The following is an 18,399-nucleotide window of genomic DNA, read 5'->3' on the forward strand; positions in this document are numbered from 1 at the left end:
AATGCCAAAGTGAAAACATATTTCTACAAAGTTATGTTGTCTAAATAAAAACATGTCAGTTAAATTAATAATTGCATCAACACCCCCCCTTTAAAGTGACTGACTTAATTCAAAAGAGGTCCAGCCAATTAGTGCTAGTAGTCTCACAATTAGTGAAATGGAGATCACCTGAGTGTAGTGAATGTGTCCCAAGTGATTGTAGTATAAAAACATCTGTGTCTGGAAGGTCCAGTCACTGGTTAACCAGTATTCCTAGCTACCATTACACTTTCAAGACAAAAGAACACTCCAAGCAACTCAGAGAAAAGATTATTGAAAAGTATGTCAGGGGATGATTACAAAAGTATTTTCAAGGCACTGAACATCCCGCAGAGATCAGTTAAATCCACCATCAAGAAATGGAAGGAATAAGGTACATGTGTAAATCTGCCTAGATCAGGCTGTCGTCACAAACTGAGTGACGATGCAACAGGAATGGAAAGTAACTAATTACATGTACTCAAGTTACTGTAACTGAGTTGTTTTTTGAGTACTTTTTAAAATCACTTTTACTTTTACTTAAATACATTTTAAGGGGAGTATTGTACTTAACTACAGTATATCTTAAAAAGCATCAAGTACTATTGAAAAAATTACACTGAAAGCCAAAATGAGGAGGTTCTTGTTTTCGGCCAAAAAGTTTGACTTTCACAGCACATGATGGTCAGTAGCTGGAACATTTGATTATAAAAATAACCTGGCTATACAGTGCCATGAAAAAGTATTTGCCCCCTTTCTGATTCCAGATTTTTTTTTTCATATTTATCACACTTAAATGTTTTGGGTCATCAAACCAATTTTAAAATCCCACAAAGACAACCCAAGCAATACAAAATGCAGTTCCTAAATGATTATTTTACTTATTAAGGGAAAAAAATCCAAACCTATCTGGCCCTTTGTGAAAAAGTAATTGCCCCCTGAACCTAATAACTAGTTGTGACACCCTTGGCATCAATATCTGAAATCAAACGTTTGCGATAACTGATCATGAGTCTTTCGCATCGCTGTGCAGGAATTTTGGCCCAAAGGCAGATGGTAAAATGAATGTAGCAAATTATAGGAAAATCAAGGAGTTCAATCTTATTCAGTCTGCAAGAGAACTACAGCTTGCTAGAAGATTTTTTTTTCCCAGCAAGACAATAACACAAGCAAAATTGCGATGTCCAGATGCACAAGCCTGAATAGGACCTATCCACACAGACTCAGTGCTGTTATTGCAGCAAAAGGTGCATCTTCTAAATAACAACTTAAAGGAGGTGGATATTTATGCATTTATTTTACATTATAGATCCTTTGACATAACTTTGTAGAAATTCTGGACTTGATATTAGATAAATACAGTTGGATCAATTTAACCATTGCAGTGTGGATATTCTTTGTTAGCATTTTGATATTTTAGATTAACTAAAATCCATCTTCTTTTCAAAGCAACTTTTATTCTTCTCTCCTTTTATGGCTGGTGTTCAATGAAATATTCATGTTGGTATCACAATAGATTCTGCTGATTTTGGACTTCAATAGGCAAAAAAGGACATTGATACACTGTCAAACACTTTTGGTAATTGCTGCAAGATGAACATTAATTAAAAGCAACCTTTGAGCAAACTGGTATCAGTGTCCTGAATAGAAACCCTGTTTCTTCTATCACAGCATCCAGAGTGAAAAAATGAAAGGTCAAGGGCTAAACAATACACCAGATATGATTCTTTTCAATGTAAATCTCTGGGGAAATGACTCAGCTCACTGTTGCACTGAACCACAGTGGCATAATAATCAGGTAGAGCAAACTGCACCTATAAATAGAGCAGCACAGAGAGGTGAGGGTGGAGAGGGAGACTCAGGAGAGAAGCAGGAAAACAAAGAATGGATGAAACTGCTCTAAATAGATCACATACACACTCATTCAAGAAAATATGTTGTTTTTATTTTCAATTTGTAATGAAGACATTAAAAAAACTGTTATGATCCAAAGAGTCACAAAGGTAGGTCAAAGGGCGTTAGAGCTGTAAATTACAGTATGAAGAATCAAGGACACAGTTCAACGGTGGCTGAAGAAGCCCTGAGGATGGTTGTATTTGAACGGCTTGAGTCGGTTTGGACCCCTGAAAAAGAAAAAGTGAAGCAGAACATCTATATTACAAGTTTATGGCCAAATGTTTGTTAAGAGTTAAATAACTGATTGTGTGTACCTGACAGTACGCAGGCACATCTTCTCTCGGGGAAACTCTCGTGGTCCCTCAACACCGTCATCCTGTCCTTCAGTCTCCAAATACACATCCAGGCAAACACACAGGCGTGAAATCTGATTGGTCAGGAGCTGGTATCCTGGCCGTGGTCCCTGCAGTTCATTTTTGAACACATTTACCTCACTCTCCATGGCCTAAAAAGGAACAGATAACTCACTTAGACCTTTACTTTTTTTTAAAGAGCTCTCTAATGCACTGAAAGATTATAGATTGATAATAATGTTCATACACGAAGGTTGTCATCAGTGCGTCCACTGCGCTCTCCCTTCCAGCTGAGTGAGAGTGAGAACAGGGGGGAGATTTCTGGGTAACGGGGACTCAGCACCACAGCAGCCTGGAGACGAGCTGAGAAAGGTTCAACAGAGGTTTCAATGAGAAAAATAGGTCAAGAACTTCTCATTTCTATCATCAGTGCTAATATTCACCTGTTCCCCGCTCCACCACACCCATGAAGTACAGGTCAGTCTCCTTTGCCAGCCCAGCATCAGTCACATGACGTGTATATGGGAGAGCCTACAAATGCAGAGAAATATCATGAGCTTTGTGCTGTAAGAGATGCATCTGTGGAACAGATGATTTTAAACAGGTTCATGTGTGTATACCATGTACTCCTCATAAGTGATGGTGTTCCAGCGAGCTAAACGGGAGATGATCTTGGCAGGAAAGAGGTGCTGACACTCACAGGACACAGGGATGATGCTGTGCTCTGAGAACAGAAGCAAAAATAAACAGATCTCAGACAAGATGTTTTCAGGTTTATAAAGGAGTAGTGATCATGTGTTTTTGAACCCATCATGTACCTAAAGAGGCAAACTGTTTCTGCAAAGCCAAGCGGGACTGCACTCGTCCTCTTAGCAGCTTCATGGTGCTCTCCATCTTACTTGCACTCAGTGAGCTGCCACTCCTCACAGTCTGGAAAAATCAAGAACAAACATGATGGAGCTGAAACACACAGGAGCTGCGCTTAACCCTCAGGCCCTCCTAGAGTCCTTTAAGGACTTTTAATTGAATTAATTGCCTTTACTTTGGCAGTTATCATGCTACGATGATGCTATTTGACAAAGATGTTGATTTCTTTAGTGAATTTTGGAATTTCAGCATTCACACTGTGTTGGCAGAATTTTCCATTGTGTAGACAAAAAACTCACACTCTCCCTCCTGGAGCCCCTTTAGGCCACATTGACTAACAGGAAAACCACTAATTTAAATTATACTGCCATTACAATACAGAAACAAGAAATCCTGGTTATTCCTCTGTAATTCAGTCATTCAGAGGTAAAAATAATTTCACATACAAAAATTGCCACCAAATTTTGCCATTATTCCATGTTTGCAGAGAGGCTCTGTGGGAGATACTTACCTTGTTTGAACTGATAGGATTTAACTGTGACTGTAGGCCAGTGGAATAAATTATTTCAACTAAAACTACTTCGGGTGTTTTCTACGGAAAATGCGTATGTGTTTTGAGAGGTTAATATGTGTGTGTGTGTGTGTGTGTGTGTGCTGGGGTAAGTGTGTAGGTGCAGCCAAAACACACACTGTAATCTATGCTGAAAAAAAATGCATTGATGACCAGGAAAAGCTGTATTTTGGTATCTCATAGCCATAGTATATTAAAAAAACATATCTGTAATGGATCCTGGACTTATGCCTTGAAGTTGTAGTTATAAAATGCTACTTTCAGGTTTATAGAAATTTAGAGGGTTAAAAAAATGTATTATTTGTATTCCTATATTATTGAGCATTCAAGGTATGTGTGTGTGCATGAGTTTGCAGCAAGAGAGATGTGGTCTTCAATCAACAGTTCTCACAGCATTTCTTTGTTTTATATCTTTGAAGTAAAAAGAAAAAAAAGGTGAGTAAAAATCCCCTTTCATCAACATGACCTGTGCAACCATATCTGCATCATAAATAAAAGTTTTGAAAACCAAGAAGCAGCCATTCCCTGCAGAGCAGAATGTAAACAATACAGCCATGTGGTCCACCTGTTTATGCAGGTGCACCTGCTAAAAAGTGGCATTATGTAAATAATTTGGCAGTTATAGGGTTAAAATTATGAAAATGAAGTCACATTTGCTATACATGATGAGGCCTGGAGTTAAGGACCAAAAAAAATGTTTTTTCTTTTATTTTTGATATTTGTAAATATATCTATTGTCCTAATAGGGCTTTAAGAGGGAAATTTTTTTTTTTTTTTTTTTGTAATTGCGCAATACCTAATAGTCTGTCAAAATCATTGTTGATGCTTATCGTTGACATATCCCAGACTAATAAACCCTACACAAAAAAATCCACTTTGCATTTATCAAAAAAAAAATAATAATAATTTTTTGGTGTAAAAAAAAGTGTCATTATAAAAATAATCTGGCATTTATAGGGTTAAAATTATGAAAATGAATTTACATTTGCTATACATAACGAGGACTGGAGTTAAGGACTAAGGTTTTCCATCTACCTGTTATTTCTACCTTTTTTCATTTAAAAACATCAGGTTATGAGAGACATTAACTCATATGCAATCTCCATCTCCTCCTCTGCCTCCCTTACTACAGTTTTTTTCATGCAATGTAGGTTTTTTGCTCCAGTGTATGTCACCAAACCATCTGTTCCTTCATAATTATGATCAATATTTTTGGCCTGTTTTACCATTTTGGATATTTTGTTCTTGAACTAGTTTACAAATGTGCACTTGAACAGATAATTTGCTCTATATCAGCCCTCCCTACTTTACGTGGGGGCCTACTAATGTGGCATATAGTTCATTTGTAGCTTTGTTGCACATAGTGAGATTTAAATTAGGTTAAATCTGTCAAATGTGCTGTTTTGATTTATTGCAAACTTGATTTCAACAAAGAGGTTAGACTTACAGCAAAGTTTTATTTCGACGGATGATGATGATCTTCCTCATAACAAGAGCAAAAGGGAGACAGGGAATGTATAAAGAGAGCAGTTGTCCTACTTGAACCACAGCCACAAACTTTATGCAACTGCTGCTACCACTACCATGTTGAGGACGCTGCTGGGCAGAAACTGTTAACAGGCACTCCAGGGGAATTTTTTTTTAATTTAGTTTGAAGGAGACTGCTGATTTATGTTTTGACTTTCTATCAATGTAATTGATTAATTAATCAACTAATCAATGTATCAGTATATACTGATAGATCATTACACTCCTACTAGCCAACAGAAATTTCATGTTACACACCTCTGAAGCATCATGGGGAAAGTGGAGTCCTCCGAGACTCTGCACCCACATGTAAGGGTGACCCAGCTCCTCCAGATAATCAGCAAAGCAAACAATCCTAAAAGAGATTGTGAGTTAATTCAGATGCTGTTTTGTTCAATACAGGTTATTGTGATTGGCAACACAGCATCTTTGATTATGTGAAAAACTCACCCGACTTTATCAAACTGGTAGCGATTAGCGGGGTTGGGAGTTTCTCGTCCGTGGTCGCCGGTGTAAAGGCAGCTGAGCAGAGTGTCTGATTTCAGCAGATCCCTACAAAAAAAGATACTTTTAGACTATTCTGTCAGAGAGGGCGAGAAGGAGAGAGAGAGACAGATGTTCTGATCCATACACACCCTGCGCTTATGGCTATGTTGAGGTCAGAGGACATGGAGACCTTGGTCTTGACAGTCATAATGTTCAGATTCATCAGATAGTAGAAGTAGAGATGAAGGATGCTGCCATCTGTGGAGACAAGAATGATACCGCACAGTGATGAACTTTTCAAATGCTCGCTTAAGTCAATACCCACTCTGCCTGTCTCACTCCATCAATCGTTACAGTAAGCAGCCCCGAGAGTTTACTCAGAGAGCAATAATGAGATGTGGTCATGATGGCAACAGGTCTCACCCAGGGGATGCTCACTATGCTGATGGTCATCTTTCACACTCTGCTGTCTGCAGTCACAGACACCCTGTCACTCACAGGCCACCTACACTGCTCAAGTTTTGCTTTTACTGCAGTAAAGTGAACGCTGCAGCAGTGAGGATAACAGGGGAGAGAGGAAGGAAGTGGAAATAAAAGCACAAGTTTGAGATGAGAAAATGTGCTTACAGCATGTGGTAGCTGCTGCAGACCCACAGTGCTGCAAATGTCTTTCTCACCTCTCCCTCCGCCTCCCCTCTTTAGGAAGCGTTACGCCTGCAATGCAGATCTCCCTTTAGTCCATCTCTATTCCTTTTGTTGCCAGCAGAGGGAACAAGAGGGTCAAGTGGTGTCATGACATCAAAGCTGAGTGGGTCACTCATCCTTTCCTGGATTTACTACGTTTAGAGTGACCATGATACTCAGTACAGCTATAGTTAAGTTAACACGGGTCTTGGGAGAATACTCATTTCATTTTCTTTTTGGAGAGGGAGTGCGTATTCCTGCAGAGAATAAATGGCTTTTATGTGCAGACGGGAATAATTTAAATCATTAAGAATGTAGGCCGAGTTACCTTTACACTTAAGGTCTAAGCAGAGGGACAGAGGGTGCCTCTTCAGCATCTCCCGTCTTTTGTCGTCCAGCTGGCCCCCTGTGGTCGGCCTTCTCCTCTTCTGTCAGACAGGCAAAAAAAGGCAGCAGAAACAAGTGACTTAAAAAGGGGGCAAATTAAAGAACCATTCGCATCATTTTTAAGCTGCTCACAGAGAAATGTGATAGTTAATTAAATCTCTGGCACTTACGCCTTCTACTGTTACTGTTACAGGTCAAACTGGCTGAGCTAGGATGTCAAGGAAAAAAACTTTCTGATGAGAGAAGGGGTCAAAAATGTAAACATATACCCTCAAGTCCCAATTTTATGTAGAAATACATACCTAACATTTAGAACCTAACACACAATCAGACAACAATAGCAAGCTCTGATTTTGTGCTGCAGAGCGAGCCTGCCAGACGAGGGCTCAGGTTACAGTCACCTAGCCATTCTTGGAAAAAATTTCCCAGAATCCCCCAGCTGGCACTCATCTGGGTGCAGGAAGGGATCAATAACTTCTCTCCAACCCATCACACCAAAATGTTTGACAGCTAAAGCTCCTGGGATTCAGTTTGTGTTTCTGCTGCACAGGCGGGTATGTCAAGAAAACGCTGAATTCTCTGACCTCAGGGTATAAATGTGTGTGTGTGTCTGTGAAAAGAGTGTGTTTGAAGTAAAGCAAGGCCTGAGACTCACCGTTTTCTCTTGCTCCTCCTCCGCATCTGAGTCACTCTCATCATCTGTTGGAAAAGTAAACAGAACATCATTTTACAGATCATTTTGGATGTTGAGAATACAATTTACAAACTGAATGTAGCTTGAGATATTAAACAAACTCTGGATAATAAATGAATTAATTTACTGGACAACGGAGTAAAGTGTTACAGTGTGTGTTTTGTGCACATGTTGCATTTGTTTTTGTACCCTGGGAATCTTCTGGAGGTTTTGACAAAGCCTTGGCCTCGTCCACATCACCACTTATTGACACACAAAGGTTCTTGTCTACAGAGGAAGAAAAAAATAAGATCATCAACAATTACAGCTTGCATCCTTTTCAGAGACTCAACTGAAAAGAACATAGAAGATTTTCTTTACGCACCACAGGCCTGGCCATAGGCATTGGCTTGAACAAAAAGAACATAGAGAGGTGGAGGCAGGTGGCGGGCGATTTCTGTTTGTTTCTGAGTCTGTTCAAAAGGCATGGACAGATACTTCTGCACCGGCAGAGAGGCCTGAGAGAGAAAGCATTAATCATAATGCCAGGATCCATACTGATGCAGTCAGTGGTTAAGACCTTTACCTCAATAAAAACAAAAAAAGTTGGGGGGCCCTACAGAATTTTTTTTCTTGAATCAACTGGCAAAAACAGTGTAAGAAAAAAATCTATCTCATGAATAATAAATGATGTACAGATTTTCCAATGACTGATGAGACTCCCAACTCTCCCAATATGTCACCTTGACAGTTGTAATACCTGCATTATTGCATTGAGTCCTGGCTGCAGGCTTGTCAGATGTTCCTTCTTCACCTCAATGCTCTTCTGAATCTTCTCCTTTGTTGCTTGTGACTCTTTGTATTTCTCAGCCAACCTGTGTCCGAACACAAACTTTCAATGCACTCAGATTCTTACAGAAAAAAAAAATCATCATGACTGTTTGGTGTTTACAGCATGCTACGAACGCACAGAGCTGTATGCAAGTCTGCATACCTTTTCCTCTGTTCAAGCTCCCAGTCCAGTCGTGCCAATGTGAGTTGATGGGGATCATTTTTTGTGAGGGGAGGCCTGGAAATCTCAGGTGGAGCCTCTTGGTAAAACTCTTCCTCCGACACCAAGTCTATTTCCTCATGCTTTGACCTGCACCAGGAAAAAATATCAGGCATTTTAGGAGTAAAGAGATTTAAATACTTAACCATTATGATGAGACCCATGAACAGCTTTTGTAAATTAAAATTTAATTAGAGGATTTTAAGATTTAAAAAAAAAAAATTCACTTAAAAAAGTTAATGTCCGTAAAACTGTCTTTGTCAGAAAAAGATGGCATGGATTGTTAAGGTTTTGATCCGTCTGCTCTTATGGTTTTCTTCCATATAACCAAGGATAACACAATACAAATCATATAAGTGGTAACTTTCCTTGGTCTTCAGTGTGCTCAAACAAAAACAAATGTTGCCGCAAAAAGAATCCTTGTACTAACTTGAACTCCAAACACTTGCTGATCTCCTTTTGAAGATGCATGACTTCATACAGGAGATTCTGCAACTGAAGGTGCAGCACATCCACTTTCTGCTTTGCCTGAAGGGAAAAAAAAAGTAGTTAAGGGTGGTTTACAAATGCAAACCTTAGTAAACATGCATACATACATGCCACAGATCAATAGGCAGGATTTGACACAAGATCAATATAATCTAAAAGAAAACAAATCTGGGGGTGTGTAAGCTTTCTTTGCTGACAGAGGCAGCTGCAGCAGTAAGGTGTAAAAGGTAAAATCAAAGTGCTTAGAACTCAGCGTGCCTTTTCTGATCAGCAAAAAAATGAGCAGAGGCAGCACTTTTTTTAGAAAACAAATGGGGTTGTGACCAGGAAGCTACTGCTACTGTAGGCCGCAAAATGTCTGACAACACCTGAAAGTTATATGGAATTCACCTCATGTGTCTGGTCCCTGCCTTTCTTCAGTCGCATGTGAGCAAGGCGGTTGAGTTTTTTTAGGTTCATGAAGTGGATGCAGCTCTGCATACGTCTCTGCTCAACCTCAGGACACTGCAAATGGAAAGAACTAGTTAGTTTTTATTCCTAGATGAAGATACAAAAATAATTTTGCCTTTAATTTATACATTAGATTCACCAATACAATTCAGTCAAACTGTGTATACACTGCTTCTGGGGAATGCACCCCTATCTGCAGTAGCAACTTGCCAGAGCATATAAGAAAGCACCTTTACAGGTTTATCTAGCATTTGATTTGTCTTCATTACTGCAAACAAAAACCGACTCTCTAATCAGCCGGTGTTGGCAGAGACATTCAGATGTGTTTCTTTAAAGTATGCCCCTTACCCCATCCTTGGCTCCATTGGCTTTGAGAGTTTGGATCTCACTCATAAGTGTCGCCAAATTCTCACAGGACTCTTTGTACTGCAGGTAATCCTGCCCTGGGTCCCTGCCATCCAGCTCCACTTCTTCGCTGTACACACGCACATCCTGCAAAATTAAAAATGCCTGAATGTATACAATTTATTGCATCCATTTTATTTTAGCTTAATCTGGTAAAACATGAGGGATACAGTACATCCAACCTAGTATTTGCTTCCAGGGCTTATATCTTACAAAGAAATTTGGTTGGTAATTAAAATGGGACCTTAAACCCAATCGCCAAAGCAGATTAAACCATGAGTGGGCATTTCCACTGTTGTCTGGTGTTAGTCCTTATTCAAAAAGGTAAACAATAACACTGAACACTCAATGTAAACCCGGTTTATGACTAGATCCCAACTACAAAACACCTGAACTGTAATCACCAAGGCAGTTAAGAAAACAGCATAGTTATCATGGATTTCGCTACTTCACAGACTCAGTGGGAGGGCTTGCCTTTTGTATTATGTACTTATAGTTACTTCTATGTACGTCAAATATGTAAAGAGAAGCAGAGTTGTATCACCTTCAGGTCATCTGAACCTTAACATGAGTCTTAATCTGGCTTAATCCCTACCATCCTAAACAACTGCTGCCCCTCGGCTGTCCTGAGGCAGTCTCTCCTACCTGCTGGTCCCCTTCCCCACGACCTCGCTTCATCTCCGGGGTTCCTCCTTCACTGCGGAGGACCTTCGACTTACGCTTCTTCAAAGCGTCCGACGACATGGCTGTCTTAATAGACACAGAGCAATAGACAATAAAGACATGGGCAAATAATGAAACAAATTTAATAAATTACCAGCAACCTTGATTAAGTACTATTACACCAGTGTTTCTACTATAGGCTCATTCACCGTGCTAGCATAGTAGCTTTGTGATAGCTAAAGCTGCTAGCTCAATAGCTAAGTGTTAGCTCCGTGGGGTTAAAAAAGCCAGGTTTCCAAACAGAAATACTATTATATTGTATTATATTGTATTATAATATGTATCGATAAATGTTCACATACCTTTGTGATACCAAAACACGAATTAAGTTACTTTTTGAGGGTGCAAATGCACATGTACAAGACACTTTCTTTCACGGCAAAGCGCTCACATTAACGGAAGCCCTGATGTGCCAAAACTCATACCGGATAGCTGTAAGAGAAACCAGCAGCTACACTGCCGCCTACGGCAAGATAGCAGAAATATCTGTTTGGTTAATCAAGAAAACCGCAGCCCAAGTTAGAGATTAAGTAAAACGATTCTTGTCTGTTTCCCTGTTTCTAGGCTGTTGTCTCTGACAAGCACAAATAAAAAAATACGAATTAAAACAGTGACGGCAGAACAGAAATACCAAAACTATGATTTTAACACGCAGTGGTATATAAATATGTAAAAATGAATGTCTTTAACATCCCGGTGTACATTTCATATCAGCCAGTCAAAAAACGATATGTCTAGATATAGAGTGCATTAAGAAAGTTTTCAGAGGCCCTTTACTTTTTTGTTTTTCTTATGGTGCAGCCTGATGCTACAGCCGAAAAAATAACTTTTTTCTTCTAATGGTGGGACATTGGGGACAAGGTTGTATTTGGTTGGGACTGGCTGTGAGAGGTTGTGGGAGGGGGTATGTTAGTTTCAAGTTTAAGGAATGAGACTGTACAGAGAAAAACACATACTTATGCTGATCTGTTGGTTCTCCTTAAAACTCCATAAACTTACTTGTACATACAGGCACTATCTGTATACTAGTTCACTGATACTGTACAATGCCGTTTGGTGCTGGCCTGATTCTGGAGTATTTGTTGTTTTTTCAGTTCTTAATGAGTCTGAATAATTCCGTGTGGGATGGGCCATCTAATCACCAGGCACGTAAATACCTAACATCTGCCATGTGGCAATACCGATATAATGACAATATTATACCAAGTATTCAATCATAAACATGTTAAATATCAATTTAAAAAAATTGACATAAGGACCACATACATCTAAAATGATTTATTTACATTTCCAGTAGTGACACTTAAGATGTACAAAGACATATGACAAGAATATGAAAGCTCAAGTGACAGAAAAAAAAAACTTACTCTATTAGTAGCCATATGACTAGAAAAGATCTATACAAACTCAAGTCTATTTACCATTCTCTTTTACACTTGACAAACCAATCTCACTTGGCCATATCTATCAGACTCTGCAGAGAAGTGGGCACCCAAGTCTTCTCTCCTTGCACAAACACAACCCCTCTGTCAATGTAGATGACAATACGACCAAATGTGTACAGCTGTTTGCCCTCGTGCCGTTTAGCCACTAAAGGCATAAAGACGATGTTGTTCTCCTCTGCCTTGGTCTGGATAAGATCTTTAAAGTTTGTTGGCACACCAGTACTGATGCCTCTGTGGGCAACACTCTCAGCATCTCTGCGCTCCTGCATGGCTTCATACTGGAAGTCCTTTCGTCTTTCTGTCTGGGTTAGATATGCAATATTCTCCCTTGCACCTGGTTGCATATATCCTCCTGTGAATATGACACAAATTAGTTTTCTTGAGTAGCAAGGGAAAAGGGACAAAAAGAAATGCTCTACCACAGTTTTCATGTTTAATGTTCAGAGAATGTGAATGATACCAACCCATGCCTGAAGACACCGCCCTGTTCATGATGTCCAAAGCTTCATTGAATTTCTCTTTAATGAGCGGCTGTGCCAACAAAACATCACTAAACATGCTTTTCCAGCCCAGGTACCATTTAGTTATTTCTTCATAGTTAGGACTGTTGCTTAGCCATGAACACAGGACCTGTAGTCAACCAAAGATAAAACGGGTAAGAAAAAAAAGACAATTCGTCAAAAAATAGTAGAAATACAAATTAATTTTTAGTGGATCTTAATAACATTATCGCACACACTTTATGGATTTAGAATTGTTACTGACCTGTAGCCACTTTGTGAAGAAGTTTTTGTCCAGCAATGACACTAGGCTAGAGGGGGAAAGCATGCTCTCCCAGTCCATCACCCAGTGAAATGGTTCCATCTGCTGGTGGTGAGGGTTGATAACCAGTTCTTCCAGACACAGAGCTGAGGAAGGACACAGAGGGAAGCACATGAAAAGACAAGACTTAAAGTAGAAATAAGGAGGGGTAAGACTGCAAGGTATTTTTATTCACTGCTATGGCATACTTCTGAAGGCATACCCAGTTTAGGGATGATGTTTTTCACCATGAAAGCCTCCCATGCACCTGGTGTGAAGACATCTTTCCAAGGCTGCAGAATGAGACGGGCTGAAGTGTCACTGGGATGCCATCTCTGCAGGGCGTTGGACAGTTTACTTCTGATTGGTGGGTAAAGAGGTTCTAGCCGTGACTGGAGCAGAGGCAGCCATGGATGGATCCAGGAGTGGATGGGCACTGTATCAGTTAAAGGGTTCCAGCTATCCACCTACCACATAGAATAAAGCAATAAATACAGTTTTCAATGTTAAAGCTATTTGTGGAAAATAATTTATAACATTTGTACAAGTAAGTGTATCTTTGGGTTCACATCGTGTGTGTGGTTATCTTGCCTCTCTCTGCAGTCTAGGTAAGATCAGCTGCTCCAACATATGATCCAGGATCCACAGAGGGAGAAGAGGAGCCCACACTTCAACACAGTCTACCATTGGCCCTACGATACGAGGCTGCCAGCCTGACACACATGACCGCATCACAGGGATCCACCCTTCCCACAACAGTCTGGACCAACGAGAACAGTACACCATCAATAACAGGGTTTTACACTTAGCCAGTAGAATTTATGAATGTGCACAGCTTGATTGATGTTTGTGTGTTTAAAATGACCTGTGGTAAGGGTCCATGTTTGAATCTGGGGCACTGGAGTGGAGGTCTCTAGATTCAAGTATTGCTCTCCACTGACCAACGTCTTCCAGACAGTAAGCACTGTCCTGAAATTATAAAAGAAGTTATGTGAGTTTGGTTACACATTATTGAGGCAAAAAATTAAGTAGAATACCCTCAAAATAAGTTAATTACAAGAAGATACCTTTAGAGGGTCCCAGGAGCGAAGTTTCTCTTTCACTAATGGGTGAACAACAGCCACTGCCAAGTCTGCCAACCCCATTGTCTTGTACTCTTCATAATAGTCTGTTTGTAAGGTCTCAAAAATCCGGGCACACTCCTTTAGAAATACACAGAGAACATGCAAAAATCAGCTCTGGATGTGACAAAAGAGCACAGAAAACAAGTGTGTTCACTGCATGTGTACCTGCAGAGTGGGTCCCTCCCCTGGTGCCATCTCTCCAGAAGGAAAACGCTCCACTAACGCCAGCACAGCCTCCATTCTCTGGATGGCATCTTGCTCTGCATCAAGTCTGCTCTGCAGCGCTCGCGACTCATGACTCAGAGACACAACTACGTCTTTTTCATGCTGAAGACGTCTGGCAGACTTCAGGTTGAGTTAAAGACACACCAGAAAGACAACAGGTAGAGGAAGAATTAGAGGGATTTGTTGAGAGAAGTCTTCGTTATCTCTTAAGATTCAGAATCAACTGACAGTTATTTCAATCCTGTCACACCTGTAGTATGTCCTGTTCTGTGAGGTCTATCAAGAGCTGAAGGTTATGTTCCAGTTCAGGGAGAGCAAAGCCAGATATCTTCTGCTCCTGCCCAGACATGCTTGGTGGACCTTCATCTGGGACACTGTGTTTGTTCGTCATCTGACTGTAGCTGTAATACACCTTCTGCTCTCTTCCAGTCATATCTATTACCTGGGGATTGCAGGGAAAATGTGTCGAATTAGTATAAGATGGATGAGAGGCAATTAGCTGTCTCAATTCACACAAGAGTATTCTAGGCATAAAAGTAGAACCTACTTTTCTTTTTGAGTGTTGCAATTAAAGCCATAGTGCCCTGATGATATTAACAGACAACAGAACATCAAGTCAGATCTTCTCTAACATACCTTAACCTGTGCCAACTCTCCAGCAGATGCTGCTGTACTGCGGCCCACCAGCTTGCCTTTAGCCTTCAGCTCATCCACAGTCCGGTATGAGTACTTTGGTTTCTTCTTTGCTCCAGGGCCTGCAGGATCCTTACGCCACTGACCCAGCTCCTTCTGAAACTCCTACAAAAAGACAGCAATGTAGAATAATTTAAAAATACTAATGAGATAGTCCATGATTCCATGGTAGTGGTAACAGTCAAACTCAGGGACAACATACCTTTTCCTCCTCTTCCTCTGAGTCCACAACAGGAAAATCCTGAAGACTCTGATGAGTTCTCTCAGTGCCATAAGCTCCCACCGCTCCCTTGCCTTTACGGACCTTTGCCTCAATGGGGTTTACAATACCTGAAGCATTAGAGGATGCAATGTAATGTAATTATATCAGTTCTCCTAGATTGTCAGTGGTAATGTCAGTAACAAGTATACACCAGACATCTCACCTTGAGCATTCTTGCCCAAGCCTTTTCCAGGTTGGTAGCCCATTTTCTGCAAAAGTTTCTGTCCAATTCCTTTTGTGTGCTTCTCCCAGCTACCGATGCCTTTACCAGACTGTATGCCACCTGCAAACCTCTGAGACTGGTTCCCCTTGAAATTACCCTTCAGAAAAACAACAACTTATATTAGACAAAGATCTATAACATAATTCTGCCATGGATTTAAATATTATGTTCTGCAATACCTACCATCTGAAGTTTTTTGGGTGCAGTTACACGAGAGGGCGGGGGCGCTGAAGGGCCGTCATCATCAGAGTCATCCGAGTCGCCTTTTTGCTGTTGCTCTTTCTCCTCAGCTGCAGTCTTGCGCAGACCAGCACTTACAAAGTTGACCGGAGCAGTGTAGTCTTTGGATCTGAGAAAAGTGGGTAAGTGTTTTGTTAATAGTAAAATAGTGGCAAGATTTGTTGTTCCTGTCAACTACTGGGATAACAAAAATGGGGTCTGTGCCCCTTTGAGTAAGTTTTCCTTCCTGTTAGTTATGAACACTGGACTTGAATGTTCTTTATGTTGATCAAGAGGTGCATCTCAAAATTATTAGAATATCATGAAAAAATTCCTTCTTTCCCTATGATTTTACTCAAGAAGTGAAATGTCCATACATTCAAGATTCATGGATATAAAGTGAAATATTTCAAGACCTTTTTTTGTTTTAATGTTGATGATTACTGCTCACAAAAATAAAAAATATTCCACTATCTAAAAATATTAGAATATCACAAGAATCATTATAAAAAAAAGATTTGTAACATAGAAATGTTAACCTTCTGGAAAAATATGCAAATTTATGCCTTTAATACTTGGTTGGCACTCTTTTTTTTTATACACAGATTACTGCATCTTTGCAAAATGGCATGGAGTCAATCAGTCTGTGGCACTGCTGTGGTGTTATGAAGCCCAGGTTGATTTAATAACAGCCTTCAGCTAATCTGTATCGTTGAGTCTGGTGTCTCTTATGCTTTCTCTTGGAACTTCCCCAGAGATTCTCCACAGAGATCAGGTTGGGCCAGTTGGCTGGCCAATCAAACACAGTAACACCACAGTCAGCAAACCAGTTTCTGGTAGTTTTGGCATCCTTGTGGGCAGGTGCCAAGCCCTGCTGGAAAAGGAAATCAGAATCAAAAACTTCTCAGGAGATTTAAGCATGAAGTACTCTAAAATCTCCTGGTAGTTGGCTGACATCATTGACTCTGGACTTGATAAAGCACAGTGGACCAATAGCAGCAGATAGAATGGCACCCCAAACCATCACTGGCTGTGAAAACTGGACTTCAAGCAAATTTGATTCTGTGCCTCTCAGCTCTGACCCTGAGACCTTGATTTCATAATGAAATGCAAAATTTAGTTCAATCTGAAAACAGGACTTGCCACCGAGCAATGGTCCCGTTCTTTCCCCTTGGCCCAGGTAAAACATAACATTTTCTGTGGTTCAGGAGTGGCTTGACACTAGCAACACGACAGTTGTAGTCAATCTGTGTGTGGTGGCCCTTGAAACACTGACTCCAGCCTCAGTTCTTGAGCTCCCTCAAGTTCTTGAATCTGCTTTGTTTGACAGTTCTCTGAAGACTGCGCTCATCCTTGTTGCTATCCTTTTCTGAACACACTTTTCCCTTTCAGTCAACTTTCCATGAATCTGCTTTGATACAGCCTCTGACAGCAGCCTGCCCTTTGAGCAATGACCTTCTGTGGCTTACCCTCCTTGAGGAGGACAACAATGATTGTCTTCTGGACATTTGTCAAGACATTAGTCTTCCCCATGATTGTGGTTATGCGTACTGAACCAGAGTGAGACAATAAAGGCTCAGGAAAGCTTTGCAAATTGGAATTTTCCACAATATTCTAACAATTTGAGATAGTGGATTTTTCATTTCCTGAGCTGTAAGCTGTAAACATCAAGATTTAAACAAAAAATGTCTTTCCATATATTTTTCTAACATGAATTAACCAAACTGTTGCAACACACTACAGCATTTATAGCAAGGACTAATTTGCAATGCCTGTCTCTATCTGGGACTAAGATTAAGTTAGATGTCCCAGAGATATCCGGCTGAGGTTAGGAATTAGCTGAGAGTCAGTAAGCAACAATGTCTTTAACAGTAAATAAGGAATTTAGGCAGGAAAACAACGATGTATTACTTTTTTCCACCAAAGCTGGGCCTCTCATCTTCGTCTGAGTCCCGGTCAGCCCAGATCCCGTAGGTGGCCTGGTCCTTGGTCTGCCTGTATCTGCGGCGGTCTGGGTTGAACTCATTAGCGAGATCCCACTCTGTCACCTCAAAGCTCTCGACCTCCACGCCTTCCTCCTCTTCCTCCCCTCTCCGCCCATATAGATGGGACATGGACATATCTGTGTATCGCGATATATCAATACAATATCAAAACAGTCAAAATGAGCTACACCCAGAGCAATCTCCACGACAACCGAGCAAACTTGTATCCGTCGGTAAAAGTCACCAAAGGTGTCTGAAAAGTCGCTTGGTAACGCTAACTGAGGAATTTATGATACTACATTTTCAAGCGTTAAATCAAACTCTTACAAATGCGTTGTAGGTACAGTAGCAGTCATTGTACTGCCCCGTTCATAAAAAAATACATAGCTATAAAATCTGACTCAGTGACAGAACGAAAATAACATTATCTTGATAATATAAGGGCTTGGTTAGGTAATTGTTTGATCAGCTCAGTGATTATATTTAACCAGTTACATTGATACACCTGTAATTAACAAAGATAGGTAAGCTAACGTTTACTTTTACCACACATAAGCACGTGAGGATATCAGTGGGATTTTCCAGCAACAGTTTACGCTATCTGATTTATATGGTTGTAATTACATGTGGTAAAAATCATGTATAAACAATCTCCAACTCACCTGAAATAATTGTACAATCCCACTCGTTAAATGATAGACGTTCAACTCCCTGTCAGTAATGAAAGGTAATACAGCTAACGCTACCTAGCTTATTTGTGTTTTCGTGTTGACTTCGTATGCAAGTACTTCCGGTTGTAGTCATCTGGCGGTGTTGCAACCAATTTGGAACCCAGGGTAATT

General features: G+C 40.3%; 2 protein-coding genes across 4 annotated transcripts; both read right to left on the minus strand.

The window, feature by feature from the left end:
• Positions 1–1,941: 1,941 nt before the first annotated feature.
• thoc5 (THO complex 5) lies at positions 1,942–11,021 on the minus strand. 2 transcript variants are annotated; one of them, XM_041788614.1, is made up of 20 exons: positions 10,883–11,021; positions 10,503–10,607; positions 9,801–9,944; positions 9,393–9,506; positions 8,944–9,041; positions 8,457–8,603; positions 8,223–8,337; positions 7,848–7,980; positions 7,673–7,750; positions 7,445–7,488; positions 6,731–6,830; positions 5,868–5,976; positions 5,683–5,784; positions 5,491–5,587; positions 3,086–3,197; positions 2,888–2,991; positions 2,711–2,798; positions 2,515–2,630; positions 2,229–2,419; positions 1,942–2,141 (listed from the first exon to the last, which is right to left on the minus strand). In XM_041788614.1, exons 2-20 carry the CDS (start codon positions 10,599–10,601, stop codon positions 2,078–2,080), a joined length of 2,055 nt encoding a protein of 684 aa, XP_041644548.1. In that variant the 5' UTR covers positions 10,602–10,607; positions 10,883–11,021; the 3' UTR covers positions 1,942–2,077. The 2 variants fall into 2 exon arrangements, with proteins under 2 accessions (XP_041644548.1, XP_041644547.1); XM_041788613.1 differs by having other exon boundaries at positions 10,503–10,603; positions 10,883–11,012.
• An 822-nt stretch (positions 11,022–11,843) lies between these two features.
• Positions 11,844–18,351, minus strand: tfip11 (tuftelin interacting protein 11). 2 transcript variants are annotated; one of them, XM_041786480.1, is made up of 15 exons: positions 18,220–18,351; positions 17,484–17,694; positions 15,537–15,702; positions 15,294–15,450; positions 15,071–15,198; positions 14,812–14,973; positions 14,426–14,617; positions 14,116–14,295; positions 13,894–14,028; positions 13,692–13,795; positions 13,418–13,586; positions 13,050–13,293; positions 12,791–12,933; positions 12,490–12,655; positions 11,844–12,377 (listed from the first exon to the last, which is right to left on the minus strand). In XM_041786480.1, the coding sequence occupies exons 2-15, from the start codon at positions 17,690–17,692 to the stop codon at positions 12,031–12,033; spliced, it is 2,502 nt and encodes an 833-aa protein (XP_041642414.1). In that variant the 5' UTR covers positions 17,693–17,694; positions 18,220–18,351; the 3' UTR covers positions 11,844–12,030. The 2 variants fall into 2 exon arrangements, with proteins under 2 accessions (XP_041642414.1, XP_041642415.1); XM_041786481.1 differs by lacking the exon at positions 18,220–18,351 and adding an exon at positions 16,474–16,475 and having other exon boundaries at positions 17,484–17,549.
• Between the last annotated feature and the right edge of the window lie 48 nt (positions 18,352–18,399).

Source organism: Cheilinus undulatus, linkage group 5 (genome assembly GCF_018320785.1).
Source record: "Cheilinus undulatus linkage group 5, ASM1832078v1, whole genome shotgun sequence".
NCBI classification, from domain to species: domain Eukaryota; kingdom Metazoa; phylum Chordata; class Actinopteri; order Labriformes; family Labridae; genus Cheilinus; species Cheilinus undulatus.